The sequence below is a fragment of the Mobula hypostoma genome, chromosome 8 (assembly GCF_963921235.1).
Source record: "Mobula hypostoma chromosome 8, sMobHyp1.1, whole genome shotgun sequence".
Taxonomy (NCBI): domain Eukaryota; kingdom Metazoa; phylum Chordata; class Chondrichthyes; order Myliobatiformes; family Myliobatidae; genus Mobula; species Mobula hypostoma.
The window spans coordinates 67,895,090-67,921,588 of NC_086104.1; the positions used below are offsets into that span (position 1 = coordinate 67,895,090).

Consider the following 26,499-nt stretch of genomic DNA (forward strand, 5'->3'; position numbering starts at 1 on the left):
CTGAACGAAGCTCAACGGCTGGGAAGAGCTTGAATGCTATCACCGTCTACAAAGTAAAACCAAACAACATTGGTGACAACAGGTTTTGGTCCCAGATGAGGTCAATGCCACTTATGCTTGCTTTGAGGTACCCTTATGAACTCTCACAGCCCCTGACGACCCCATGATTGCAGAGCATCCTTCAGGAAAATGAACCTACGGAAAACATCCAGCCCAAACGGGGTACCTGACTGAGTACGAAGACCTGTGCTGATCAACTGGCTGTAGTTTTCACATCTCGCTTCAACAGCCTGAGGTACCCACCTGATTCGATCAGGCGTCAAATGTATCAGTGCCTAAAAAGGAGACAACCTGCCTCAGTGACTATCATCCAATAGCACTTACGTCCACGGTGATGAAGTGCTTTGAGGGGTTGGTGATGAAACATATCAACTCCTGCCTGACTTAGATCTGCTCCAATTTGCCTACCATCACACAGGGCAACAGCAAATGCCACTTCATTGGCTCTTCACTCGATCTTGAGACGGGGGTTGGAACTTCTGAGCAGTGAAAATGCATACATCAGGATGTTCTTCATTGGCTACAGCTCAGCATTCAATAACATCATCCCTTCAAACTAATCAATAAGCTCCAAGACCCAGGCTGAATTGCCACCCTGTGCAACTGGATCCCAATTTCCTCACTTCCAGACCCCAATCAGTTCGGATTGGCAACAACTTCTCCTCCATGATCTCCATCAGCACAGTTGCACCACTCAGCCCCCTGTTGTACTCACTTCTTACTTATGACTGAGGCCAAGCACAGCTCCAATGTCATGTTTAAGTTTGCTGATGACACATTGTCATTGGCTGAATCAAAGGTGGTGACGAGCAGCATACAGGAGGGAGATTGAAAATCTGGCTGAGTGGCACCACAACCACCTCTCACTCAATGCCGGTAAGACCAAGAAGTTGATTATTAACTACAGGTGGAGGAAACCAGAGGTCCATGAGCCAGTCCTCATCAGGGGGGAGTCAAGAGGGTCAGCAACTTTAAATTCCTTGGTGTTATTTCAGACATATGCCCTAGGACCAGCACTTAAGTGCCATTACAAAGAAAGCACGACCTTCTGAGAAGTTTGTGGAGATTTGGCATTACACCTAAAACTGACAGACTTCTATGGATGTGCGGTGGTGTGTATACTGACTGGTGGAATCACAGCCTGATATGGAAACAGCAAAGCCCTTGAATGGAAAAGCCTACAAAAATTAGATGACACAGCCCATCCATCACAGGGAAAGCCCTCCTTACTGTTGAGCACATTTACAAGGAGCACTGTAGCAGGAAAGCAGCATCCATCAGAGACCCGCACCATCCAAGCCATGCTCTCATCAGGGAAGTGGCACTGGAGCCTCAGGACCCACACTACCAGGTTCAGGAACAGTTATAACTTCATCTATCAGGCTCTTAAACCAGCGGGGATAACTTCACTCAACTTCACTCACCCAAACACTGAACTGTTCCCACAACCGACACTCCTTTCAAGGACTCTTCACATGTTCTCAATATTTATTATTATTGTACATTTTTTTGTTGTTTCTTTGTATTTACTGTGAATGCCTGCAAGAAAATGAATCTATGGCGACATACACATACTTTGTTAAGAAAATTACTTTGAACCTTGAACCATCTTTTATTATTTGAATTACTTAATGCCTTTAATGTTTCCATTTCCATCTCCTTTTCTGAAGAGCCCTTCTGTGCAACTCAATCCTTACCTTCAACTTTTTCTTCATGCCAGAAATATCCTTCTTCCTCCTGAAGTCATTGAAGATCATGGCTTGAATCTCATGCTTTGATTTGTTGATCCAGTTCAGAAGATCACTAGCATCTGCAGTGAACCTAGTGATAAAGTAACATGTTGGTAGAGCCAATAGAAAACAAGACATCATGCGGAGCAATGTTATTGAAAATGAACAAAATTCAGTTCACGTTAGGGAGAAAATCACAACTTTAGTTAAGTTCCTGCAATCCCTTTAATACAGTAGGGCTTTGTTTCCCACGTTCCCTTTAAATTCACCAGGTTATATTAAAAGTTAGTTAGATTGAAAGCAGATTAGCAGTATGAGTATAGAAAAACTGTAAGCCAAACCTCCCTTCTAAAAAAATCAGCATCTGTCAAGTTAAAAACAGATTGGGTTTACATTTGATGTATTAAGAGATGAATAACTTGATCTCCAAAAATAAATCTTAGAGGAGCACCAAGGTAAGTGACAACTATCTGGGAAGTCTTGTGTGATGTTTGCCAGCTGGATTTTTAAGACAATAGAGGCAGTGGGAAATTGCATATGGGGCAAAACTCCACTGACAAAGTTAGCTTACCAAGATTAAATGAGAATATGAACAGTATTAAGCATTTTACCCCCATATGCATCTTGCAGCTGTCACTATTTTGATAAGATTATTTTTCTGGAATTTGGCATTCCAAACACACTATTCCTTTTAAAAACACAATCTTGCATACCTAACTGATTTCAACTACCTCTCAAACTCAAAATATTGAAAAAATGCATATACGTCAAAATTTGACACATTTGTCAAAAGTTGAGTACAGACTATTCAACCAGCTCACTAATGGCCAACTTGTTTCCAAGGTGCCAATGAGGTATTAAGCAAAATGGTCCCAGAGGAAACTAAGGAGTGAATTCCAGTGGCAGGGTGAAGCAAACGTGACAGATGACTTGAAAGTAGCATTTGACTAATATTATCATAAAGTGACCTTAGTAAAAATTACCAGTGAAACTTGCAAAGCTCAGGCCATACCTCATATGCAGGATGATGGTAATGACTGCTGGAAATCAATCAACCCAGCAACAGACCACCAATGTAGGAGGTCCCCAAGGCAGACCTCAACAACATGCAGGCATTGATTGATAAGTGGCAATTAAGATTCACAATACCACAAGAAAAAGGGGTATTCCACTCAGCTCTTTATGGCTGCTCCACCACTCAATACGATTTTGGCTGATCTCTTCCCACAGCAGCTCTTACCAACAACAATCTCAAATATTCACTGACTCCTTTAATATACAAAAATCTACTATTCCATGTGTTCAATATATTCAGCGCTGACCCACGACAGCCCTCTTGGGTAGAGAATTTCTAAGATGTACTACCCTCAAGATGAATAGAATTTTTCATATTTCATGACATAGGAGGTAGTGATTCAGCACATCAATTCAATGCTGCCTCGGTATATCTTTGGAACGTGGGGAAACAATAAAAACATCTAGAGTCCAGATAAACCCATGCAGTCACAGGAAGAACAAACTCCACACAGACAGCACTGAAAGTCAGAACTGAACCTGAATCACTGGGCCTGGAGAGGCATTGTGCCACACAATTCCTTCACATTTGAATCCTAAATGGACAACCCTTTACATTGACAATGTAACATGGTTTCATACAGTTTAGATTAAGGAAACATTCTCTATGTACAAGTATGTCAGATCCTTCTCAGTTATTCTGCTAAATCCAATTTCAAATGGTAGCAGTTTCTGTCACTTATCTCCTGGTGTCATGCAGGAAACTCAGTAGAAAAATATGATGAAAGCTCTCCTTACTTATTCCTGGATTCTACATCGACATGCAGTTGTCTTTTTTTTGGCGGTGGCGGAGGGGCCAACTCCTGCTTCGGAACTGTGCATTCTGTCATGATCATTCCCGAGACTTCCATCTGATTAGCAGACCTCGTTTCAGATTCCGACAACTATTCATGATCGGGATATGAGGATATAAATTATTTTTTTAAGTATTTAAAACAGAATATTTTGAGTCACTGTCCATATGTCCTGAATTTACCAAAAAAATTTCTTTCCTGCTTACCACTGAAACATTTTCTTTCCATAACCTCAAATCCATATCCCAAGCTCCTTGAAGTATTTGACAATAAGAACAACTATTATTAGGGACTTTCAGGACTTATTTCGGATAATCAGCATGGCTTTGTGAGGTGCTGATCATGCCTCACAAGCCTGATTAGCTTTTTTAAGGAAACAACAAAACAAATTAAAGGTAGAGCGGTGGATGTGAGGAATATGGATTTTGGTAGGGCAACTGTCGAGGTTCCCCATGGAAGGTTTACGCAGAAAGTAATAAGGCATGGAATCCATAAAAACCTGGCTACGTGGATTCAGAATTGGCTCGCCCACAGAAGGCAGATGGTGGTGATAGATGGCTGTTCTGCCTGGAGGTCGGTGACTAGTGGTGTCCTACAGGGATCTGTACTGAGACCCCACTTTTGATGATTCTTATGCATGACTTGGATGAGGAACTGGAAGGGTGGGTTAGTAAGTTTGCAGATGACACAGAGGTTGCTGTTGTTGTGGATAGTGTAGAAGGTTGTTGTAGGTTACAAAGGAACATGGCTGGGCTGAGAAATGGTAGATGAAGTTCAATCCAGAAAAATATGAAGTGATGCACTTTGGAAGGTCGAACTTGAAGGTAGAATACAATATTAATGGCAGAATTCTCAGCAGTATGGTGGAACAGAAGGGTCTGGGGTCCAAGTCTATAGATCCCTCCATGTTGCTTAGCAAGTTGAAAGGATGGTTCACAAGGCATATGGTGTTTTGGTCTTCATTAGTCAGGGGATTCAGTTCAAAAGCTGTGAGATAATGTTGCAGCTCTATAAAACTCAGAAAATTCTGGTTAGACCACATTTGGAATATTGTGTTCAGTTCTGGTGTTCTGATCACGTCATAATAGGAAGCAGGTAGGAGCTCTCGAGAGGTTGCAGAGATTTACCAGATGCTAGCTGAATTAGAGAACATTTTATGAGGAAAAGTTGAGTGAGCTACGGTTTTTTTGTTTAGAGTGAAGGAGGATGAGAAGTGACTTGACAGAGGTTTGTAAAATTTTCAGAGGCATAGATAGAGTGAACACCCAGGGCAACAATGGCTAATACTGTAGGATATCCTATTAAACTGAGTGGAAGAAAGTTTAGGAGAGTTATCAGAGGTAGGTTTGCTCTTCTAATACAGAAAATGTTAGGTGCCTGGCACGAACTTCCAGGAGTGGTGGTAAATGCTGATGCATTAAAGATATTTAGGAGACTTAGATAGGGCATGGATGAAGGAAAAATAAAAGAGTTATGGGTTATGTAGTAGGGAAGAGTTAGACTGATTATGGAGTAGGTAAAATGCTGTTACAAAATCATGGGCTGAAAGGCCCATTTTGGGCTGCAATGCTCTATTATTCCAACTTCCTCAATTTACCTATCTAACGCAATCAAAATCTCCGATATTTCTATCAAATCTTCTCTTAAACCTCTATGCTCCAGGTAGAACAAACCCAACTTTTCCTATTCAGTTATTCATCTGCAGTGATTCCAATAAACCATTTTTGTACCTTTAAGGACTTTCATATTCTCCCTCATTAGATAATCAGATTTAGATGCATTACTCCAGCAGTGGACTAACTAGTGTTTTGCATAGATTCATCATAATTTCTCCGCCTACACACCACTTGCCCCTCTTTTTAAATCCTATAGGCTTCACGAATCTAATATTCAATATTCCCTGTAAATTTGGTTATTTGGACCTGTGCACACACTGATCTCTTTGATCCCACATACCATTCAGAACCATGCAATTTGATCCACCTCACCCATATTCTTTCTATCCAGCTGAAGTTCTTCCTACATCTTCCTACAGATTTTACTTATTCATGCACAATTCCAGTGCATGGCACTTTCAAATTTAGAAACTATAATTAATATTAGCAAAAATGGGATCTCAGATTTCCCTGGTAAACTCCAAGAAAAACGTATTTGCACTAAAATAAAAAACAGAAAATTCTGCAAACATGTCAGTCTGCTAGCATCTCTGGATATAGGGAAAAAAAACCAAGTCTAACAATGCATCAAAACTAAGAAAAGGTTGAAATCAACTATGCTTTAAGCTGGAGAGAAAGTAGAAGAGTGCAGAGAACAAAGGAAATGCCTGTGATAGGGCAGAAATGATGATACCAAAAACAGCAGCGTTGGCTAAAAAGGGAGTGAATGTGGTAATCATAGCTGATTTGCCTGGCAGAGAAGTAAGCACAAGGTAAAAGACCGATCTGAGAGAGAGAAAGAAAACAATATTCAAACTGTAGGAGATACGAGTGCACTTGAAGGAAATCTGAAATGAATCCGAATTAAAGAAATACTCGGCAAGGCATGCAACATCTGTGCAGGAATAAAAACTGAACAACTGTTGATGTTGCCTTTCAGAACTAACTCATTAAGAACCTAACTGAATAACTAGTTGTATGACATTTCTGCCTCATCAAGTCAGGTCTGTTGGAACAATGACAGAAATCTTGCACTGTACTTGTTTTCATGTCAATTTTCTATTCATGCTGCAATTGACCCATTAATTCCAGCATCTCAATTTTGCTAGCCACTTTTTGTGCAGAACGTACCACTTCCTGGAAATCAATATATCTTTTATACTTGCTTTATAAGCATTCTCCCTGACCTTAAGTAACTTTTCAACTGGCTTTAAATTGTTTCATGATACCTCTATTTTCCCCATAAGAAAATTATGGAAGAGATTATGAATGAGAAACAATTGTTCAATAGATGAGGGGAATCAAGAGGTCATGGGATGGTGGAAAATATCTTAGCATAAGTCAAAGATTAATTACAGGATTAGAAAATAGGAAAAGCACTAAGTAATCAAAGGCCATGAGTGTAGATTTGTTCAGAAAGTGTCATTTTACTGACATTGAGGAAGTAATAAGGCATATTGATGAGAGCAGGGTGTTTAAGTATTTGTGGATTTCAGCAAGGCACTTGGCCATGTCCCATAAGGGAGATTGATCAGGAAAATAAAAATCCATGGGATCCAACATGAAGTAATAAGCTAAATTCAAAACTGAGCTACTGGTGGAGAAAACAAAGATAATCAACACAATTTCAATCACACAAGGTCTATATGCAGCGGCGGGGAGGGGGGGTCTTTCAGGGCCGAAACCTCATCTTGTATGGTTGTATGTTATATATAATCATTTGGACCAATTTAAGAACCATCACTGATACCAAAACTGGCAGTATTGTTGATAGAGGGGACATTATGAGCTGCAGGGGGAAAAAATCAATTAATGTCAGGTAGCAACTGAAGTGGTAAATGGAACTCATTCTGAAGAAGCACAAGGTAATGAATGTCAGCACTAGAATCAGAAAGAGAGAGAGAGAGAGAGAGAGAGAAACAAACTCAGAGAAAACAGTCTAGAACTCACTGCATGAAAGAGAAAAGAGATAGGATTCATTTAGCATTATCTGGATAAGCACTTGGAAGAGTCCACTAGGCAATGCACTCAAGAGCATTAACTCTATGTTTGGCTAATATGAACACAATGGACTGAATGGCCCCATTTAATTGCCATCTATTTTTATGTCTCGAAGAATTTTTCAATTTCCTGGCCAATGCCACACAGATAAGTTGGACGACAGAAAAATAGGCACATGAATACATTAAAAGACTTTCAATTGGAAAGAATATAGCAAAAACAAAGCAGAAAAAAGTGTTTGAACACAATCAATGTAATGAGATATCAAGCACAAATAAATATCAATCTTTAATTAATGGCAAATAAACATGACAAGCACCTTTTGCCTTCAAATCTATAACAACTCCAGTTTAAAATCTTTCCAACTGTGGGTGTAGCTTCATGAGAAAAACCTCAACTTTTCAAAATTAGCTTTGAGAAAGTTATTGGCTCTAAGTGTAGACAATACATTACAGCTTCACAATTTCTCTTTTTTTTCCATAAAATACGGCAATTATGAAGGACTGAAAATAAACTACTCATAAGATTTAGAATAGATAATCCTTAAATATATGAAATGTAAAGCAAACTTTTAAGCAACTTCAATTATAATTAGCTTAACCAAAATAGAAACTGAAGGAACAGAAGGTTTTAGTTACGTTACTCAGAAAAGGCAAACAAGGGATGACAAAGGAACATGTTGAAAACATCAACAGCAAACAATGCACAATACAGGTGACAGTTCTGCATCGATCTGCATTATCATTTGGAATGCTCAACCAGAGTGCAGCAAAAACGACACGCCTCAGGTGAAAGATCTCAGTGGTTTGCATCAAATTACCAAAAGCAAAGTAACTGAACATACTCCATCATAAGCCACAAACTTCTTCTGGCTCAAAGTATTCACTGATCACATCTGTTCAAAATACACTGAAAAACCTTACTCTTTTGGCTGAAAGAATGGTTTTGTACTTGAAACAAACCCAGCTTGAAACTAGTTCAAGCAACACACATCAAAGTTGCTGGTGAATGCACCAGTTCACCAAGGGAATTGAAACTAGTTCAATTACCTTATTCAAGATCAATGAAAAATGTACAAGTACAGTAAAGAGGGAAAACAACTTCACAAATATCCTTGTGCTGAACTCTTGTTAGCACTAACCATTAAGGAAATGTTGCAGCCAATACTGCAAAAGAAATGCTCAATCCCCTGCTGTGCCTGCTTGTATATTAAGAATACGAAACAAATGAGGTTTGATTTCTTACCTGTTTGGAGTAATCTTGAAGTTGCTGGACCAAATTGTCCCACCTTTGTGTTAGCTCTCTCAAAATGCCTTCAATTTTCTTTGATGAATTACTGTTATTAAGTAATTCTGTTAAATCTTGGCCATCCTTGCCCAACTGATCCAATGTTGGACGTTTCATTTCCAGATCTCCCTTCAGAATCTAACAGAAGATATATTGTAATAAATAATGTTGTCTTTTTGGATGAAGTGTCACTGACTGTGGTTTCAGATGGGATTACTGTACAAAATAGATATGAAGTATCAAATCAATTTCTGCCTTACCGTGAGATATAAAAAACAATGCTGAATTTCCAAGATGGAAAGGACACCTTGGTTGTACAATTGTACTAAGATACAGGATCTACATAGCAGTTCTCTCAATGGTGAAATCTTGTTCTTTATTGTGTAATCTACCATAAATATGCATAGATTTCCTGAAGTGCAGACAGGAAATCTATGCATATTTATGGTAGATTACACAATAAAGAACAAGATTTCACCATTGAGAGAACTGCTATGTAGATCCTGTATCTTAGTACAATTGTACAACCAAGGTGTCCTTTCCATCTTGGAAATTCAGCATTGTTTTTGTCTGTTATTGACAGTCTCTGCACTCCCAGTAAGTTACCGAAGAAACCATTTTTCATGCAAGATCCTGGAAAATGACTTTGAGTTGCAGATTTCACACCTAATTTACCTTTTACACATTAAGTCTCCTAGCAGACTCAAAAGACAGCAACCTGGAGCTGATGTTGACCAATTTTGAGCCACAATGAGAAATTTAATATCACTTCAACTGCCTCAGCAAATGCAAGAACTAACATCAGCTATTCTACTGAAAAGAAGACTCATTCAGAATCCACTTACTTCCAGTCTACTGCTGGTCACTTCAGTCTCACTCAAAGCCTTGGCACTGCTGGTTTGGAGGTCACTGAAAGCATCTTCTTTCTCGGTGAGCCATGCTTCAAGCAGCAGCTGCCGGAAGACAGACAAAATTCTTCAAAAATTAACTATTCTCACTCTCATCCAAAGTCCTACATTCATTACCTCAAGCTTAAATTCATGTTATTGGCAAAAATGTGTTAGATTTTATGTTATACAACAATAAATACATTTTGTGTACCTGGTCATTCGATAGTTGCTGCCACCTTGTGAAGATACTCTGCAGCAACTGACATCGCTCTTCAGTCCATCGACAAACGGCTGCCCAGCGCTCACCCAGTGACTGCAAAATCAAAAATTAACTAATGCTTTCTGAGGCGAACTCTGCCCACCCCTCATCACATTCAACCAGTGAAAAGCTGAACCTCTTGAAATGAGGATGTTTCAATTCCTGCAACTGAACTAGAATCTGTGTTAAATGATAATTTCAAGTGATTTGGCAGTCAGAGTGTGTTGTACTTGATTACTCTGAAAATGTTTATTTTGCACTTTAAGTTTCACAGATTAAGATGCATTCAAGTTGGAACTTACGTGTAGGTATTTCCATCTTCCTTTAAAGAAGGGGCAATAAGAGTTAACTAAGAATTAAAGAGGTAATTCAGCTCATAAGTGGGGCACAGTATGAGGTATGATGCCTCGGTTGGATGAGTTTTTAAGCTGAAGTACAGATAATGCACAGTAAATAACAAAGCAACAAGGGGAGCAGTTGTTCACCACGTTCTGCTCAATGCATTCCTTTCTCACCAACAAAAAAATGATTGCAGGCCGTTAATTTCAATGCTGTTTCTGAGGTTTGGCTGCCACATACTCCTTCATATTGTACGAGGCAAAAATATTCCCATTTCTTATATTGTGAGGTATTTTCTATGTGCTTGGTTATCATATGCTAATGAAGTAAAGCATTTAGACCCAGTGGTACAGCTCAAAAATGAGCCCTTGAGCTCACCACATCCATGCCAACCTGTTTGCCCTTCTACACTAATCCCACGTGACTATATTAGGGCTGCCCTCTTCTATGCCTTCCCAATTTAAGTGTCATTCTAAATGCCTGTGAAACCGACCAATTTTGTCTGATTCCACCACTGCCTCTGGCATCATGTTCCAGATATCAACCACTGTATTAAAAAAAAACCCTGATGCATCTCCTATAAGACCCTTACCACTCAACTTCATGCTCTTGCTTTGATATCCCTACCATTAGGGAAAAAATTCTGACTATGTATCAAAGCTTTTTTATAATCTTACATACTTCTATCAATGTACCCCCAGACTTGAGCCCAGCTTGTCCAGACTCTCACCTTAACTAAAAACCCTCCAAACCAGACAATAACCTGGTCAATCCCTTCTGTAATGTCTCCAGTGTAATGAAATTCTTCCTGTAGTGTGATGATAGAAAATACACACAATACTCCAAATGCAACCTAATCAGTCTTCTACAAAGTTGCAATATAAAGTCCCAACTCATATTCATACAACACACACGAGATTGTGGAGGAACTCAGCAGCCCAGGTAGAATCTATGAAGAATTTTAAACAGTAGATATTTCAGGCCAAGATCCTTCATTGGGACTGGAAAAAAGGACCAAAAGTCAGAGCAGAAGTAGTGTAAGGTGGTAGGTCACAGGTGAAACTGGGTGGGGTGGAGGGTAAAGAGCTGGGAAGTTGATTGGCGAAAGATATAAAGGGCTGGAGAAGGGGGAAATCTGATAGGAGAGGGTAAAAGATGCAAGGAAGAAAGAGAAGTGGGAGGAGCACCAGACAGGGTTGATGGGCAGGTGAGGAAATTGAGTGAGAGAAAGAAACGGGAATGAGAATGGTGAGGGGAGGCAAATACAGGAAGTTCAAGAAATCGATGTTCATGCCATCCGGTTGGGGCTAGCCAGACGGAATACAAGGCGTTGCTCCTCCAACCTGAGTGTGGCCTCATCACCGCAGTAGAGGTGGTCATGGACTGACCTGTAGGAATGAGAATGGGGAGTAGAACTGAAATGGGTAGTCACCAGGAGATCCCACTTTTTCTGGCAGATAGAGCATCGGTGCTCGGCAAAGACACCTCCTAACCTATGTTGGGTCTCACCAATATACAAGAGGCCACGTTGGGAGCACCGGATACAGTAGATGACTCCAAAAGACTCACAGGTGAAGTGTCACCTCAACTGGAAGAACTGATTGGGCCCTGAAAGGTAGCACCAAGAGATCCCCCTCCTGGTACATATGCTTGCAAGTGGAACAAGTACATACCTGCCCATACACTAGCTCCCTCACTACCATTCAGGGCCACCCATTTCAATTCCACTTCCCATTCCAACATGTCAGTCCATGGCCTCCTCTACTGCTATGATAAGGCACACTCAGGTTGTAGGAGCCACACCTTCTATTTCATCAGGGTAGCTTCCAACCTGATGGCATGAACGTCAATTTCTCAAACTTCCAGTCATTGCCCTCCTCTCACCATTTCCCCCATTCCTATTCACTTTCTCACCTCATCTCCTAACCTGCCCATCGCCTCCCTCTGGTGCTCCTCCCCCTTCCCTTTCTTCCATGGTCTTCTATCTTCTATCAGATTCCCCCTTCTCCAGCCCTTTCTCTCTTTCACCAATCAACTCCCCAGTTCTGTAATGTTTCATTGCTAATGTAATGGTTCCTCTGTAGCAGCAATGTTTGGGTTATGTCCAGAAATAATGGGGCTTTGGAATGTTGGGGCGATACAATGAGAGAAATGTTGTTCCTTCTTGTGAGCCTGGAAGAGAGATTTTCGCGGTCTTTTGTCGGCGAGAGAGGAAGAGGGAAGACACAAATGGAGATAGCTGGAAGACCACCAGATGGAGTGGACGGGGAGAGAGGGTCCGAAGGTCAGCGACACTCGGAAGAGGTCGATAGTGGATGAATGGCCATATCTGTGAGGTCCAACGTGCACTTTTGACTTTTTCCTTAAGATGGGCCCTTTTTCTTTTTATTTTCTTTACTAACACTATATTCAGATTAAGGCTACGTCCACACTACACCGGATAATTTTGAAAACTCCAGTTTCGAGTAAAAACGACAGGCGTACACAATAAGCGTTTTTCAAAATATCTCTGTCCACACTAACACGGATATTTGGACGAATCTCCTCTACTGGGCACGCGCAGGACACACAGAAAACAAGCAAAGAGGAAACGGTATACTTAGTGCATGTTTGTCCAGTTACAGAGTAGAAAAACTTAAAAGAAATTGCTCTTGGCTCTCGCACAGGAGGACTTAAAACTAACAAAAATAAATACTGAAGCATATGCAGGCAACCAACAGGGCGTTCACAGACAGTATGACCCGGCTGACGACGAACATTGAAAAACTGACTAACTCTGCTGCATTAATAAAGCACCTTGTTAAATGTATGAAACATGTCTGCATTAGTGTTACCTTGTATTTCCATAAAATGTTACATTCAGCTGTTACACATCTATTGTCAAAGAAGTACTTGCATAAATAGGTAAACCACCTTCAAACAATCAAGGACAGAAAACAGGGCAAAGTGAGTCTACTTATTAATTCAGTAAGCTATGGGTCGAAGTATTTGGTGACTACATTTCTAACCCTTCTGGCTTCAGTCTCCTTGCCGTCTGTTCTGAAATTGTTAGGTTATGTGGGGGGGTTGCGTTCAAGAAAACAACGAAATGCTGTGCTGCGGCCATCTGTTCCGGCACGTCATGACAGCGTTTTTAAATAGTCAAAAAAGCTCACTTTACAATTTAACTGTCACGTCGTTCACACCGACTGTGCGTTATAACAGCCGTACGGCAGTGCTTGCGCAGTACCAAGCAGAAGCAGAAAAAGCATTGTTGTTGTGGTGTTGTCATGACAACATTTTTAAATCTCTCCATTTACCCCATACACACTACAATGGATATTAGACGTTTTCAGATTTATTCACTCTGGAGACAGTTTCTGAAAATCTCCTTTTTCGGAGGATGAAAACGCCGCTTTAGGTTGGACAGAGGGTCAAAACGAAGAGAAAAGGCTTCATTTTCAAAATTATCTGGCATAGTGCGGACGTAGCCTAAGATATTTAAAGTTCATAATATATATTTTGTCAGTATATATCAGACAAAATATACTGTCTGATATTTTGCGGTGCAGATTTGTAACCAGGCAACACCTCACGCAGCATCCCACAAACGAGATTTCTCAGTTTGGCGGAGCCAGTTGTCTTCCCTGAGACGAACGCGTGCTGGCAGAGCCCGAGGGTTACACAAGCATGCCATATGCCTTCTTCACCACGCTATTCACCTGCTTTGCCATTTTCAGAAATCTATATACTCGAAGCCCTAGGTCACTCTATTCATCAGCATTCTTCAGTGCCCTGTTATTTCTCTCAATGTCCTGCACCCATTTGACTTCCTAAAGTAGATTACATCACACTTGTCTGACAGCATTCAGCCAGGAAGGGGAAAATGACCATTAAGGAGAAAGTAACACGAGCAGCCAAGTCGGTGGCACTAGAACTGGCTCTGAGGCTCAGCAAAGAAGCATGAAGGCAGAAATGACACCGTGATAGGAAATATGGTGGATGGGGAAGGGGAAGAACAGGCAAGCAATTGCGCCCACAAAAAGGACTCCAAGGACGGTGCATTGCCTTATTGGTGCTAGAGTTGAGGATGTGTCTGGGTGGGGAGGGGTGGAATATTATCAAGGTGAGGGGTGTGAGTAGCCACTGTGCATATTGGCACAAATGACATTGGTAGAAAAAGGGGTGAGGTCCTATGGAGTGAATATAGGGAACTAGGAAAGGGTTTAAAAAGCAGGAGTTCAAGGGTCATAATCTCTGGTTTACACCCTGTGCCACATGCAAATCAAGGCAAGATTGAAGGAGCTGGCAGATGAATGTGTGGTTGAAGAATTGGTACAGGGTTTCAGTTTTCTTCACCTTTGGGATCTCCTCTGGGACAGAGGTGACCTGTATAAGAATGGGCTGCCCTTGAACTGAAGGGGGACCAATATCCAGGCAAGTAAATTTGCTAGTGCTACTAAGACAGTTGATTAGCAGAGGCATCGGATCCAAAGCAGAATGGACACAGATGGAAGGCTCGAAAATGAGACTGAATTTAAAGACAAAGTCAACAGACAAGATAGGAGCAACAATTGGGTTTAATTCAGGGAAGTGTAATCGCATTGGGAAGACAGTTAACAGTAAGGCCCTGGGATGCGTTGTAGAACAGGACACAGCAATAGACCACAAGACATCAGAGGAGAATTATACTGTACGGATCATTAAGTCTGCTCCACTGTTCCACCGTGGCTGATTTAATATATTTCTCTCAACCCTATTCTCCTGTAACCTTTGACACCCTGACTAATCAAGAACCTATCAACCTCTGCTTTAAATATAGCCAATGACTTGGCTACCACAGCTGTCTGTAGTAATGAATTCCACAGATTCGTCACCATCTTGCTAAAGAAATCCCTCTTCATCTTTGTTCTATTCTGAGGCTGTACCCTCTGGTCCTAGACACCACTATAGAAAACATCCTCTCCACATCGACTCTATCTAAGCCTTTCAATACAAGTACATGGTTCTTGGAAGAGGCGTCGCAGGTTGACAAGGTGTTGAAGGTGGTTTAGGCAACCCGGCCTTCATCAGTCATGGTATTGAGCATTGAAGTTGAATGTTATGTTGCAGTTATACAAGAACTTGATAAGGTTGTATTTGGAACATTCTGTTCACTTTTAGTCACCTTGCTGAAGGGAAGATGCCTCTTAAGCTGGAAAGAGTGTAGAGGAGATTAATAATGATGATGCTGCAACACGTGGGACTTAATTATGCAGAGAGGATGAAAACATTGGGACTTTTTTCTCCCCCAAATGGAATATGGAAGAATGAGGGTAATCACAAGGAGGTGATAAAATTACAAAGGGCATTGATGGGTGAATACACAATCTTTTCCCCTGGGTTGGGGAATCAAGAATATGAGGGGATCGATTTAAGGTGATAGCAGGAGATTGTATGGGAATCGGAGGAGCAATTTTCTCACCCAGGCGATGGTCAGTATATGGAATGAGCTGCCAAGAATTGCAGTAGGTGCATCAACAACAGTTCACAAGTATTTCTGACAGGCACATGAATAGGAAATATTTAGAGCGAAATGGGCCAACTCAGGCCAATGGAACTAGCTTCGCTGGAAATCTTAGTCAGTCTAGACCAGCTGGGCTGTTGGATGTGCTTCCATGCTATGCAGCTCAATGACGCTTGTGAAACAGGATTTTCCATCTTCTCTGTAAAAATCAAGTAGTCTGGCCCTTACTTATCAATACAAGACTATGTAGAATAGACTTGGTTCTTAAAGATGACGCAACAACTCCATGACCTTCACTGCCAATCAACAGAACAAGCAACCACACATTACTTACTTGTAACTTATCCTCCAGTGCAGCCGTGGCACTGTCACCACTGCTCTCATCCACGACCACCACCATGTGTGTCAGAGAGTTCACCTTCACCTGCTCCATCTCCAAGTCACTTTGTAACACCTGAGGAAAAAACAGCAATATACAATCAGATAATGTAAAAATATTCTCATGATACAGTCTGATCTAAATTTTAAAAGCTGGGTTTACACAAACAACTAAATTGGTCTATAGGATCATTAATGCATCAGCTGCAATGAGAGGCGCAAACGAGCTTGGTGAACAAAGCTCAACTTTATAATCAAAGTACATATACGTCACCAGAAACAACCCTAAGATTCACTTTTTTTGCAGGCATACACAGTAAATCCAAGAAACGTAATAGAATGAATGAAAGGCCGCACCCAGCAGGACAGGCAAACAACTGAAAGACCCAAACTGAGCAAATACAAGAAAAAAAGAAATATTAATAAATAAATAAGCAATAAATATTGAGAACATGAAGAGTCCTCGAAGTGAATCCATAAATTGTGGGAACAATACCAACACGGGGCCAATGAACTTGAGTGAAGTTATGCCCACTTGTTCATGAGCCTGACGGCTGAATTGCTGAGCCAATGAGGACAGGCTTATGGACCTCCAGTTTCCTCCTCCTTAAGTCAATGAACAGCTCCTTGGACTTGGTGACAATACATGAGAGAGGTTGTTGCTGTGGCACCACTCAGCCAGATTTTGAATCACCCTCCTTCATGCTGATCCGTCACCACCTTTGATTGAGTCTACAACATTGGCAACAAGTTTTCTCCAGCTTCTTCTTCCCACCCCATCTGCCACCAAAAAGACCTCGACCCACCCCAATGTCTATCACAACACCTCGCCGCCCAGCGTTCTCTAGAACCTTCTCCCAATTCTACCATCCTGATTGGATGACACATTCCTAAGCATGAACATCAGAAACCCTCATCTTTAACAGCAACCAGCCAAGCACATTGCTTCTACAGAAAGCCATTAAATGAATACCCTACAACATTAGCAGTAAAATCTTAACCAGGTCGTTACAAGTGTAAAGCGAGTAAAGCAGGGGGCTAAGCACACAAACTTGGGGTGCACCTGTGCTGAAGGAGATTGTGGAGAAGTTGTTGCCAGTCCAAACTGATTGGGGTCTACAAGTAAGGAAATAGAGGATTCAATTGCACAAGGAAGTATTGACACCAAGGTCTTGAAGCTTATTGACTAGTTTTGAGGGGATGATAGCACTGAATGTCAACAAAGAGCATCCTGATGTATACATCTTTGCTGTCCAGATGTTCCAGGCTTGAGTGAAGAGCCAATGAAATGGTATTGAGTGGACCTATTGTGCTGGTCAGCAAGTTGGAGTGCAGCCAAGTTGTTTCTCAGGCAGGAGTTGATATGTTTCATCACCAACCTCTCAAAGCACTTCATCACAGTGCTTCCATCATCAGCGACCGTACCACCCAGGTCATGCTCTCTTTTCACTGTTGCCATCAGGAAGAACACACAAAGACTTCAGTACTCACACCACCAGACTCAGAAATGATAATTACCCCTCAACCATCTTGAACCAAAGGGGATAATTTCACTTGCCCCATCACTGAATTGTTCCTACAACTGATAGAATCACTTTCAAGGACTCTTCAGCTCATGTCCTCAATATTTGTTATTATTATTATTTCTTTTTTCCTTTCTTTTGCACAGCTAGTTGGCTTTTGTACACTGTCTGTCTGCCTTGTTGGTGCAGTCTTTCATTGATCCTATTATGATTATTGGATTTACTGAGTATACCCACAAGGAAATGAATCTCAGGGTTAAAAATGGTGACAAACAGTACTTATATAATAAATTGAACAGTGGATGCAAGTGCTACTACATGATATTCACTGAGCCGAGTTACCACGCTCCTCTTTGGCACCAGTGTAATTGAAGACTGCTTGAAGCAGGTGGGTACCTCCGTGTGCCGAAGCGAAAGATTAAAGAAGTTAGTGAACACATTTCACGACACATACCGGTGATATTGAAGCTCATTCTGATTCTGAACTCTCCTGCCAGTTGATCAGCACAGGTTGGTGGTACTCTGCCAGGTACCCAGTCTGGCTCACGGACCTCTATGAGCCAGACAGGGTACCGTGGGAGAGTGAACCCATGGATGGTTTTCATTGGTTTACCCTCCTGAAGGATGCTGTCACATCAGTCTCAGTGACTGAAATCCAGGGTCATTAGCTACTGTGGGAACTCATGAAGGTTCCTCCATGCTTTGACAGTCAAAGCAGCATATAACTACAGTAACGTGTTGCAGGCCATTTCTGAAACTTCTAAATATACCTCTTCTGAATTACTCTTACTGCAATCAGCTAACACTCCACAGCATGGCCAATGCACAGCATGGATTCTTGTTGTTCTGCTCCCATTAATCTACTTAAAACACATTGGAAGACCTTAAACTGAATAAATACTGACCAACAGACCATCCAGATCTCTTGCACCTCTGTCCTGTTCTCACACAAAGACCAATTAGAGTGACCATTACATATACTGGTCCTGGGTATCAAGATCTCTGAGGTTCTCACCTGGTCCCAACATATTGATGCAGTTATAAAGAAGGCAAGACCACAGCTATACTTCACTAGGAGTTTGAAGAGATTTGGCATGTCAACAAATACACTCAAAAACTTCTATAGATGTACCCTTGAGAGCATTCTGACAGGCTGCATCACTGTCTGGTATGGCGGGGGAGTGCGGAGGGGCTACATAGGACTGAAAGGAGCTGCAGAGGGTTGTAAATCTATTCAGCTCCATCTTGGGTACTAGCCTACAAAGTACCCAAGATATCTTCAAGGACTGGTGTCTCAGAAAGGCAGCGCCCACTATTAAGGACATCCAGCACTCAGGGCATGCCATTTTCTCACTGTTACCATCAGGTAGGAGGTACAGAAGCCTGAAGGCAGACACTCAGTGATTCATGAACAACTTCTTCCCCTCTGCCATCCGATTCCTAAATGGACATTGAACCCTTGGACACTACCTCACATTTTTTAAAAATATATAGTATTTGTTTTTTGCATTATTTTAATATACCTATACTGTATAAAGTATACTGAATAAGAATAAAGTATACTGATAAGATCCCCCATCAGGATGGTCTCAAAGCTCTACGCTTCTTTTTGGATTCCAGACCTAGTCAGTTCCCCTCTACCACCACTCTGCTCCGTCTAGCGGAATTAGTCCTTACTCTTAATAATTTCTCCTTTGGCTCCTCCCACTTCCTCCAAACTAAAGGTGTAGCTATGGGCACCCATATGGGTCCCAGCTATGCCTGCCTTTTTGTTGGGTTTGTGGAACACTCTATGTTCCGTGCCTATTCTGGTATCTGTCCCCCACTTTTCCTTCGCTACACGACGACTGCATTGGCGCTGCTTCCTGCACGCATGCAGAACTCGTTGACTTTATTAACTTTGCCTCCAACTTTCACCCTGCCCTCAAGTTTACCTGGTCCATTTCCGACACCTCCCTCCCCTTTCTTGATCTTTCTGTCTCTGTCTCTGGAGACAGCTTATCCACTGATGTCTACTATAAGCCGACTGACTCTCACAGATATCTGGACTATTCCTCTTCTCACCCTGTCTCTTGCAAAAATGCCATCCCCTTCTCGCAATTCCTCCGTCTCCGCCGCATCTGCTCTCAGGATGAGGCTTTTCATCCTAGGACAAGGGAGATGTCTTCCTTTTTTAAAGAAAGGGGCTTCCCTTCCTCCACTATCAACTCTGCTCTTAAACGCATCTCCTCCATTTCATGTACATCTGCTCTCACTCCATCCTCCCGCCACCCCACTAGGAATAGGGTTCCCCTGGTCCTCACCTACCACCCCACCAGCCTCCGGGTCCAACATATTATTCTCCGTAACTTCTGCCACCTCCAACGGGATCCCACCACTAAGCACATCTTTCCCTCCCCCCCCTCTGCATTCCACAGGGATCGCTCCCTACGCAACTCCCTTGTCCATTCGTCCCCCCCATCCCTCCCCACTGATCTCCCTCCTGGCACTTATCCGTGTAAGCCGAACAAGTGCTACACATGCCCTTACACTTCCTCCCTTACCACCATTCAGGGCCCCAAACAGTCCTTCCAGGTGAGGCAACACTTCACCTGTGAGTCGACTGGGGTGATATACTGCATCCGGTGCTCCCGATGTGGCCTTTTATATATTGGCGAGACCCGACGCAGACTGGGAGACCGCTTTGCTGAACATCTACGCTCTGTCCGCCAGAGAAAGCAGGATCTCCCAGTGGCCACACATTTTAATTCCACATCCCATTCCCATTCTGACATGTCTATCCACGGCCTCCTCTACTGTAAAGATGAAGCCACACTCAGGTTGGAGGAACAACACCTTATATTCCGTCTGGGTAGCCTCCAACCTGATGGCATGAACATCGACTTCTCTGACTTCCGCTAAGGCCCCACCTCCCCCTCGTACCCCATCTGTTACTTATTTTTATGCACACATTCTCTCTCTCCTTTTTCTCCCTCTGTCCCTCTGAATATACCTCTTGCCCATCCTCTGGGCCCCCCTCCCTTGTCTTTCTTCCCAGACCTCCTGTCCCATGATCCTCTCGTATCCCCTTTTGCCTATCACCTGTCCAGCTCTTGGCTCTATCCCTCCCCCTCCTGTCTTCTCCTATCATTTTGGATCTCCCCCTCCCCCTCCAACTTTCAAATCCCTTACTCACTCTTCCTTCAGTTAGTCCTGACGAAGGGTCTCAGCCTGAAACGTCGACTGCACCTCTTCCTACAGATGCTGCCTGGCCTGCTGCGTTCACCAGGAACTTTGATGTGTGTTGCCTGAATAAGATTTACTTTTTTTTTCTTCTATATTATGTATTGCATTGAACTGATCCTACTAAGTTAACAAATTTCACGTCACATGCCGGTGATAGTAAACCTAATTCTGATATACTGTAATCTGTTCTCTACAGTAACATCCCTTACGTACTGTGGCATCAGCTGCTAACTACCACACATTATCAGGTCTAGCAGCCTAAATCAAGCATTCTAAGGTTACTCAAGTCCATCAGCAACATTAGCAATTCATACCTCCACAAGCTGCAATTCTAGAGCCCAAGAACATCAACTCCAATCAGCAAACCATTTGTTTAAACTCAATTGATCAAAAGCTGTGGAATGACGCTTCATGGCCACACTGCAGCATTCTCATCAATTTTAAGGATCAGTTCAAAACAAAAGTTTAACTCGGTCTATTTTATCACTTTAGGAGAGAGGTTGGTATTTTACAGGCTTAACTCCTTATCCAATTAACATTCAACTTCAGCGTGCTCAAAGCAGGAGTGTGAAATGATTACTGTTTACCTGGATGGGGGTAGCAACAACTCCTTGCTATCAACACAAGCACGTAGCACACTTCTCTACTCTCTCTACATGCTTGACTGTGTGGCTAAGCACAATCAAACAGTATCTAAATAGTCACAGATGCCAACATATGCAATGGTTGATGGATGGAATTATGAAGGTGGCATACCAGCCATGCTACTTTGTTAGGAGATTGTGAAGATTTGCATAAGTCACCAAAGACTCTTGCAAGTTTCTATCGATATCGTGGAGAGCATTCAGGCTGGTTCCATCACAGCTTGGTAATGGACACTCTAATGCAGAGAGCCACAAGAGAGTGCAGAGGGTGCAGTCTCAGCCAGCTCCATCACATGCACTACCCTGACCACCATCGAAAACATCTTCGGCGGGGGGCAAGGGAGTGCCTCAAGAAGGCAGCATCCATTGTTAAGGACCTCCACCATCCGAGACTTACCCTCTCCTCGTTACCACCATCCGAGAAGTGGTACAGAAGCCTGAAGACCCGCACTCTGATTCAGGAACAGTTTTCTCCTCTTTGTCATCAGATTTCTGAATGGTCCATCAACACAAGAATAGCATCACATCATTCTTTTTTTCTCCCCACTGTTTATTTGTAATTTATAGTAATTTTATGTCTTTGCACAGTATTATTACTGCAAAACAACAAATTCCACATCATATAATAAACTTGATTCTGAACTCTCCAAGAAATCACCATGCAGGCCTTGTGGTCACTTGACTGGTAACCCAGCCTCTGATATTAATACGCATTTGCCCATCCTTGGAACACCGATTTCAATGTGATTACATATTCATTCTGAGAAGTGGACATCACTGACTATGCCCACTGTAATGACCCATTCTAACAAAGCACTAACAATACCCTTTCTCCAGTTATCCATCAAACAAAAAAGAACCATCATATAAACTATTATCTACTTGCTGCTTCCACATGATATAGTATCTTATAAAACACAGACAAAATTCTGAAGGAAATCGGCAGACCAGCCAGCATCAGACATAGTAGGAAGAGATATACTGTACATCTCTATACTGTATCTCTATATATGTGTATGTAATGCTGTATCTCTATATAACAAGCATGTATCTTGATATACTTCTTCCCACCCTGTCTCCCATAAAAATGCTATTCCCTTTTTTTCAGTTGCTTAGTCTCCACCTTTCCTGTTCCCAGAATGAACCTTTCCTTTCCAGGACATCAGAGACGTCCCCTTTCTTCAAAGAATGGGGTTTCCCTTCCTCTACCATTGAATCTGCCCTCACCCGCACCTCCTCCATTTCCCAGACATCCACACTCACCCTATCTTCCCACCACATTAAAAAGGCAAGATCTTCGTCTTCATCACATGAGCCTCCGCATCTAACACATCATTCCCCACAACTTCCGCCATCTTCAATGGGATCTTCCCACCAAACACATCTTTACCTCCCCTCTCCCACTCTCCCCTTTTTGCAGGACCCCAAACAGTCCTTCCTGCTGAAGCAACATTTCACCTACAAACCTGTTGGGGTCGTCTATTTGCAGCCTCCTCTACGCTGGTGAGACCCAATGTAAATTGCAGGAATTGCTTTATCAAGCACCTCCACTCCACCTGGCAAAAGTGGACTTTCCCACCGGCCAACCATTTTAATTCCTATTCCCACTCTGACATGCCAGTCCACAGCCTCTTCTTATGCCACAGTGAGGCCACTCTCAAGGTGGAGGGGCAACACCAGCTATTCCGTCTTGGTAGCCTCCAAACTGATGGCATGAACATTGATTTCTCCTTCCAGTAATGTTTTTTCTTTTATTTTTCTTCTTCACCCTACATTCACTCCACCTTTCTCCACCCTGACCTCTCACCTCTCCTCCTCACCTATCACCTCCCCCAGTGGCCCTCCTTCTTCCCCTTTTCCCCTTGCTCCACTAGCCTCTCCTAAAAGATTTCTTCTTCTCCAGCCCTTTATCTTTCCCATCCACTTGGCTTCACATACCACCTTCTAGTTTGTCCTCCTTCCCCTCTCACCACCTTTTTAATTCAGTGTCTTCCCCCTTCCTTTCCAGCCTTGATGAAGGGTCTCGGCCCAAAACATCAACTATTCATTCATTTAGAATATAGAACATAAAGCATAGAAATCTACAGCATATTACAGGCCCTTCGGTCTGTAATATGGTGCTAACCATGCAACCTACTCTAGAAACTACCTAGATTTCCCTAGTACAAAGCTCTCTATTATTTTCTAAGCTCCAACCCTATCTAAGAGGCCCTGAAAAGACCCTATTGTATCCACTTCCACCGCTGCCACCAGCAGTGCATTCCAGGCACCCACCACTCTCTGTGGGGAAAATCCTACCCCAACATCTGCTTGATACCTATTTCCAAGCGCCTTAAAACCATGTCCCCTCATGTTAGCCACTTCAGCCCTAGGAAAAAGCCTCTGACTATCCATACAATCAATGCCCTTCATCATCTTATACACCTCTATCAGGTCACCTCTCATCCTCCATCACTCCAAGGAGAAAAGGCCAAGTTCACTCAACCTCATAAGTTACACCCTCCAATCCAGGCAACATCCTTGTAAATCTCTTCAGCACTCTCTCAATAATACCCACATTCTTCCTGTAGTGAGGTGGCCAGAAATGAACACAGTACTCCAAGTGGGGTCTGACACTTGGTCTTATATAGCTGTAATATTACTTCATAGTTTTTGAACTCAATCCCATGGTTGACGAATGTCAACATACCATACGCCTTCTTAACAAAACTGTCAACCTGCACAGCAGCTTTGAATGTCCTATGGACATGGACCCCAAGATCTCTCAGATCCTCCACACTACCAAGAGTCTTACCATTTATATTATATTCTGTCTTCGAATTTGGCCTACCAAAATGAACCACATCACACTTACCTGGGTGGAGGTCCATCTGCCACTTTTCAGCCCAGTTCTGCATCCTATTGATGTCTTGCTGTAACCTCTGACAACCCTCCACACTATTCACAACACCACCAACCGTTGTGTCATCAGCAAACTTACTATCCCACCCTTCTACTTCTTTATCCAGGCCATTTATAAAAATCACAAAGAAGAGGGGTCCTGGAACAGATCCCTGTGGAACACCACTGGTCACAGTCCTCCATGCAAAATATGAACCACCTACAACCATCCTTTGCCTTCTGTGGGCAAGTCAATTCTGGATTCACAAAGCAAGGTCTCCTTGGATCCCATGCCTCCTTACTTTCGGAAGCAAGCAACACTGTCATTATTTTTGATCCCTATTAGGCAGGGGTACACTTCAGTGTAGTCTGGGGTGATGTACATTTTATATTCTCTTTTTTTTTGGAACACTCTGCAATTTCTCCCTCTCTCAAAAAATTAATTTCCGTGATATTGTATATAATTTGCGGGCAACAGGGATCCACTATTCATATGCGGGAGACTCCCGGAATTCCCGGGAGAGGTGGGATGTCTGCCTTTTCTGCAGCCATGACACTATCCCTACTTAGCAATGCCACCTCTTCTGCCTCCCCCTCTGTTCTTTTGAAACATCTGAAGCCTGGCACACTCAGCAGATATCCCTGTTCCTGAGACATCCAAGTCTCTGTAATGGCCACAATGGCATAATTCCACATATCCGCTCCATACTCTAATTTCCATAGATGCTGTCTTTCCTGGCGGGTTCATCCAACACTTTGTGTGCAATGCTCTGGATTTATAGCATTTGCAGAATCTCGAGTTTACAATATAACATCTTTACTTGAACATGTGGTGACTGTTTCTACTCAATGTTTTGTCTGTAATTGACCACCTAGAGTCATCAAAAAGACAAGAGCTGCACCAGCACCTTCCCATACAGCAGAATATGTGATAACCATGCTGGCCCTATTCAAAGAATACAGTTCCGAAGAAAGTGAAGTGAAATTAAAATTTTCAGTTTCAAGCTCCAAACTTGCAAACTGGATAAACTGATCAACAGTAGCCCAAATGGAGCTGTGGCATCAGTGTTCTGATAATTGTAATATTTAGACAAAAGGCAGATTAAACTCTACAAGCCTTTCAAAAACGAAACAGAAAAACTACTGATTAACTCTACACACTATAATGTATGTTCCTGCACAAAGAGAAATGGTAACAAGTTGACTATCAGGAAAAAGACGGCAATTACAGTTTTACTGGATTAACACAAGAACAATGGAAGATGGCCCAGCTGATGGACATTCAATCTATTATATGCCAATTAACCTCTTCTATCGGGATACCTGATTTTCTATGTGAATATTCAGGCTTAAAATTTTTGCATATCCACATATCAATAAAATATGTTTTCTTATTTTCAGTCAGAACACGGATGCTCAGGAGAGCCACCACGAAACTTGACATCAACTCTTTTAATCTGTGGCTGGCGATTAGAGGGATGTTCAAATGGCATGCACTTACTTTATGCTCCTCAATCTTTTCTTTGAAGGACTCCAGGTCATCCCCTGCAGTCTGTGCTTCCATCTTTCGAATACGTGCTTCTGTCTGAGTCAGCCAGTTAGATAGCTGTTGTAGTTGCTGCTGCTGTAGTTCCATTAGCACCTCATGGAGTCTGGAAAAAAAGCACCGAATTTTTAATTGAAGTATCAGAAAATATGTGAAGGAACAAATCACATACCTTCCTGAATCAGAATCAGGTTTAATATCACCAGCACATGCCATGAAATGTGTTGTCTTTGCAACAATAGGGAAAAAACTGAACTACAGTAAATGTATATATAATAGTTAAATTAATTAAGTGGTACAAAAAAAACCAAGGCAAGAACAATACAATATTACATTGTTTTAGTATCCTGATATTTCAAAAATAATGCATAAAGAACTTTAAAACATGCCATATTACAAGTTGTGTTATTTCAATAATAAAATGCTGTGTCGTAAAATACTGCCTTTCCTTCTGTTCTCACACAGACGGTTCAAGGAAAAACTTAAGAGATGATCAGTTCCATTAAGCACTCTGATAAACAGCACAATTACAAAAATGTTACAACACAAATCTAGACTATTCAATCTGAGGTGTTCAAAGCAATAATGAACTAAATTAGGTTCCCTGCTGCTGTATCTTTCTTTTGATGCCATTATGGTTATATGCTGCAGAAGTTCATTAAGTGAACAATTATCTTCAGATTATCTATGACCTACAACTAATTATAGATATTTCTATTCCAGTTTATT

General features: G+C 42.0%; 1 protein-coding gene across 7 annotated transcripts in view; it reads right to left on the reverse strand.

Moving 5' to 3' along the window:
- LOC134350601 (utrophin-like) overlaps positions 1-26,499 on the reverse strand; it is a 537,041-nt gene that overhangs the window by 397,516 nt on the left and 113,026 nt on the right. For all 7 annotated transcript variants that reach the window (XM_063056033.1, XM_063056035.1, XM_063056034.1 and 4 more), the window contains 7 exons: positions 25,726-25,876; positions 15,909-16,028; positions 9,703-9,804; positions 9,447-9,554; positions 8,560-8,739; positions 3,603-3,748; positions 1,758-1,881 (listed from right to left, as the gene is read on the reverse strand). In XM_063056033.1, coding sequence (XP_062912103.1) covers positions 1,758-1,881; positions 3,603-3,748; positions 8,560-8,739; positions 9,447-9,554; positions 9,703-9,804; positions 15,909-16,028; positions 25,726-25,876 — 931 coding nt within the window. The remainder of the gene's footprint in view (positions 1-1,757; positions 1,882-3,602; positions 3,749-8,559; positions 8,740-9,446; positions 9,555-9,702; positions 9,805-15,908; positions 16,029-25,725; positions 25,877-26,499) is intronic.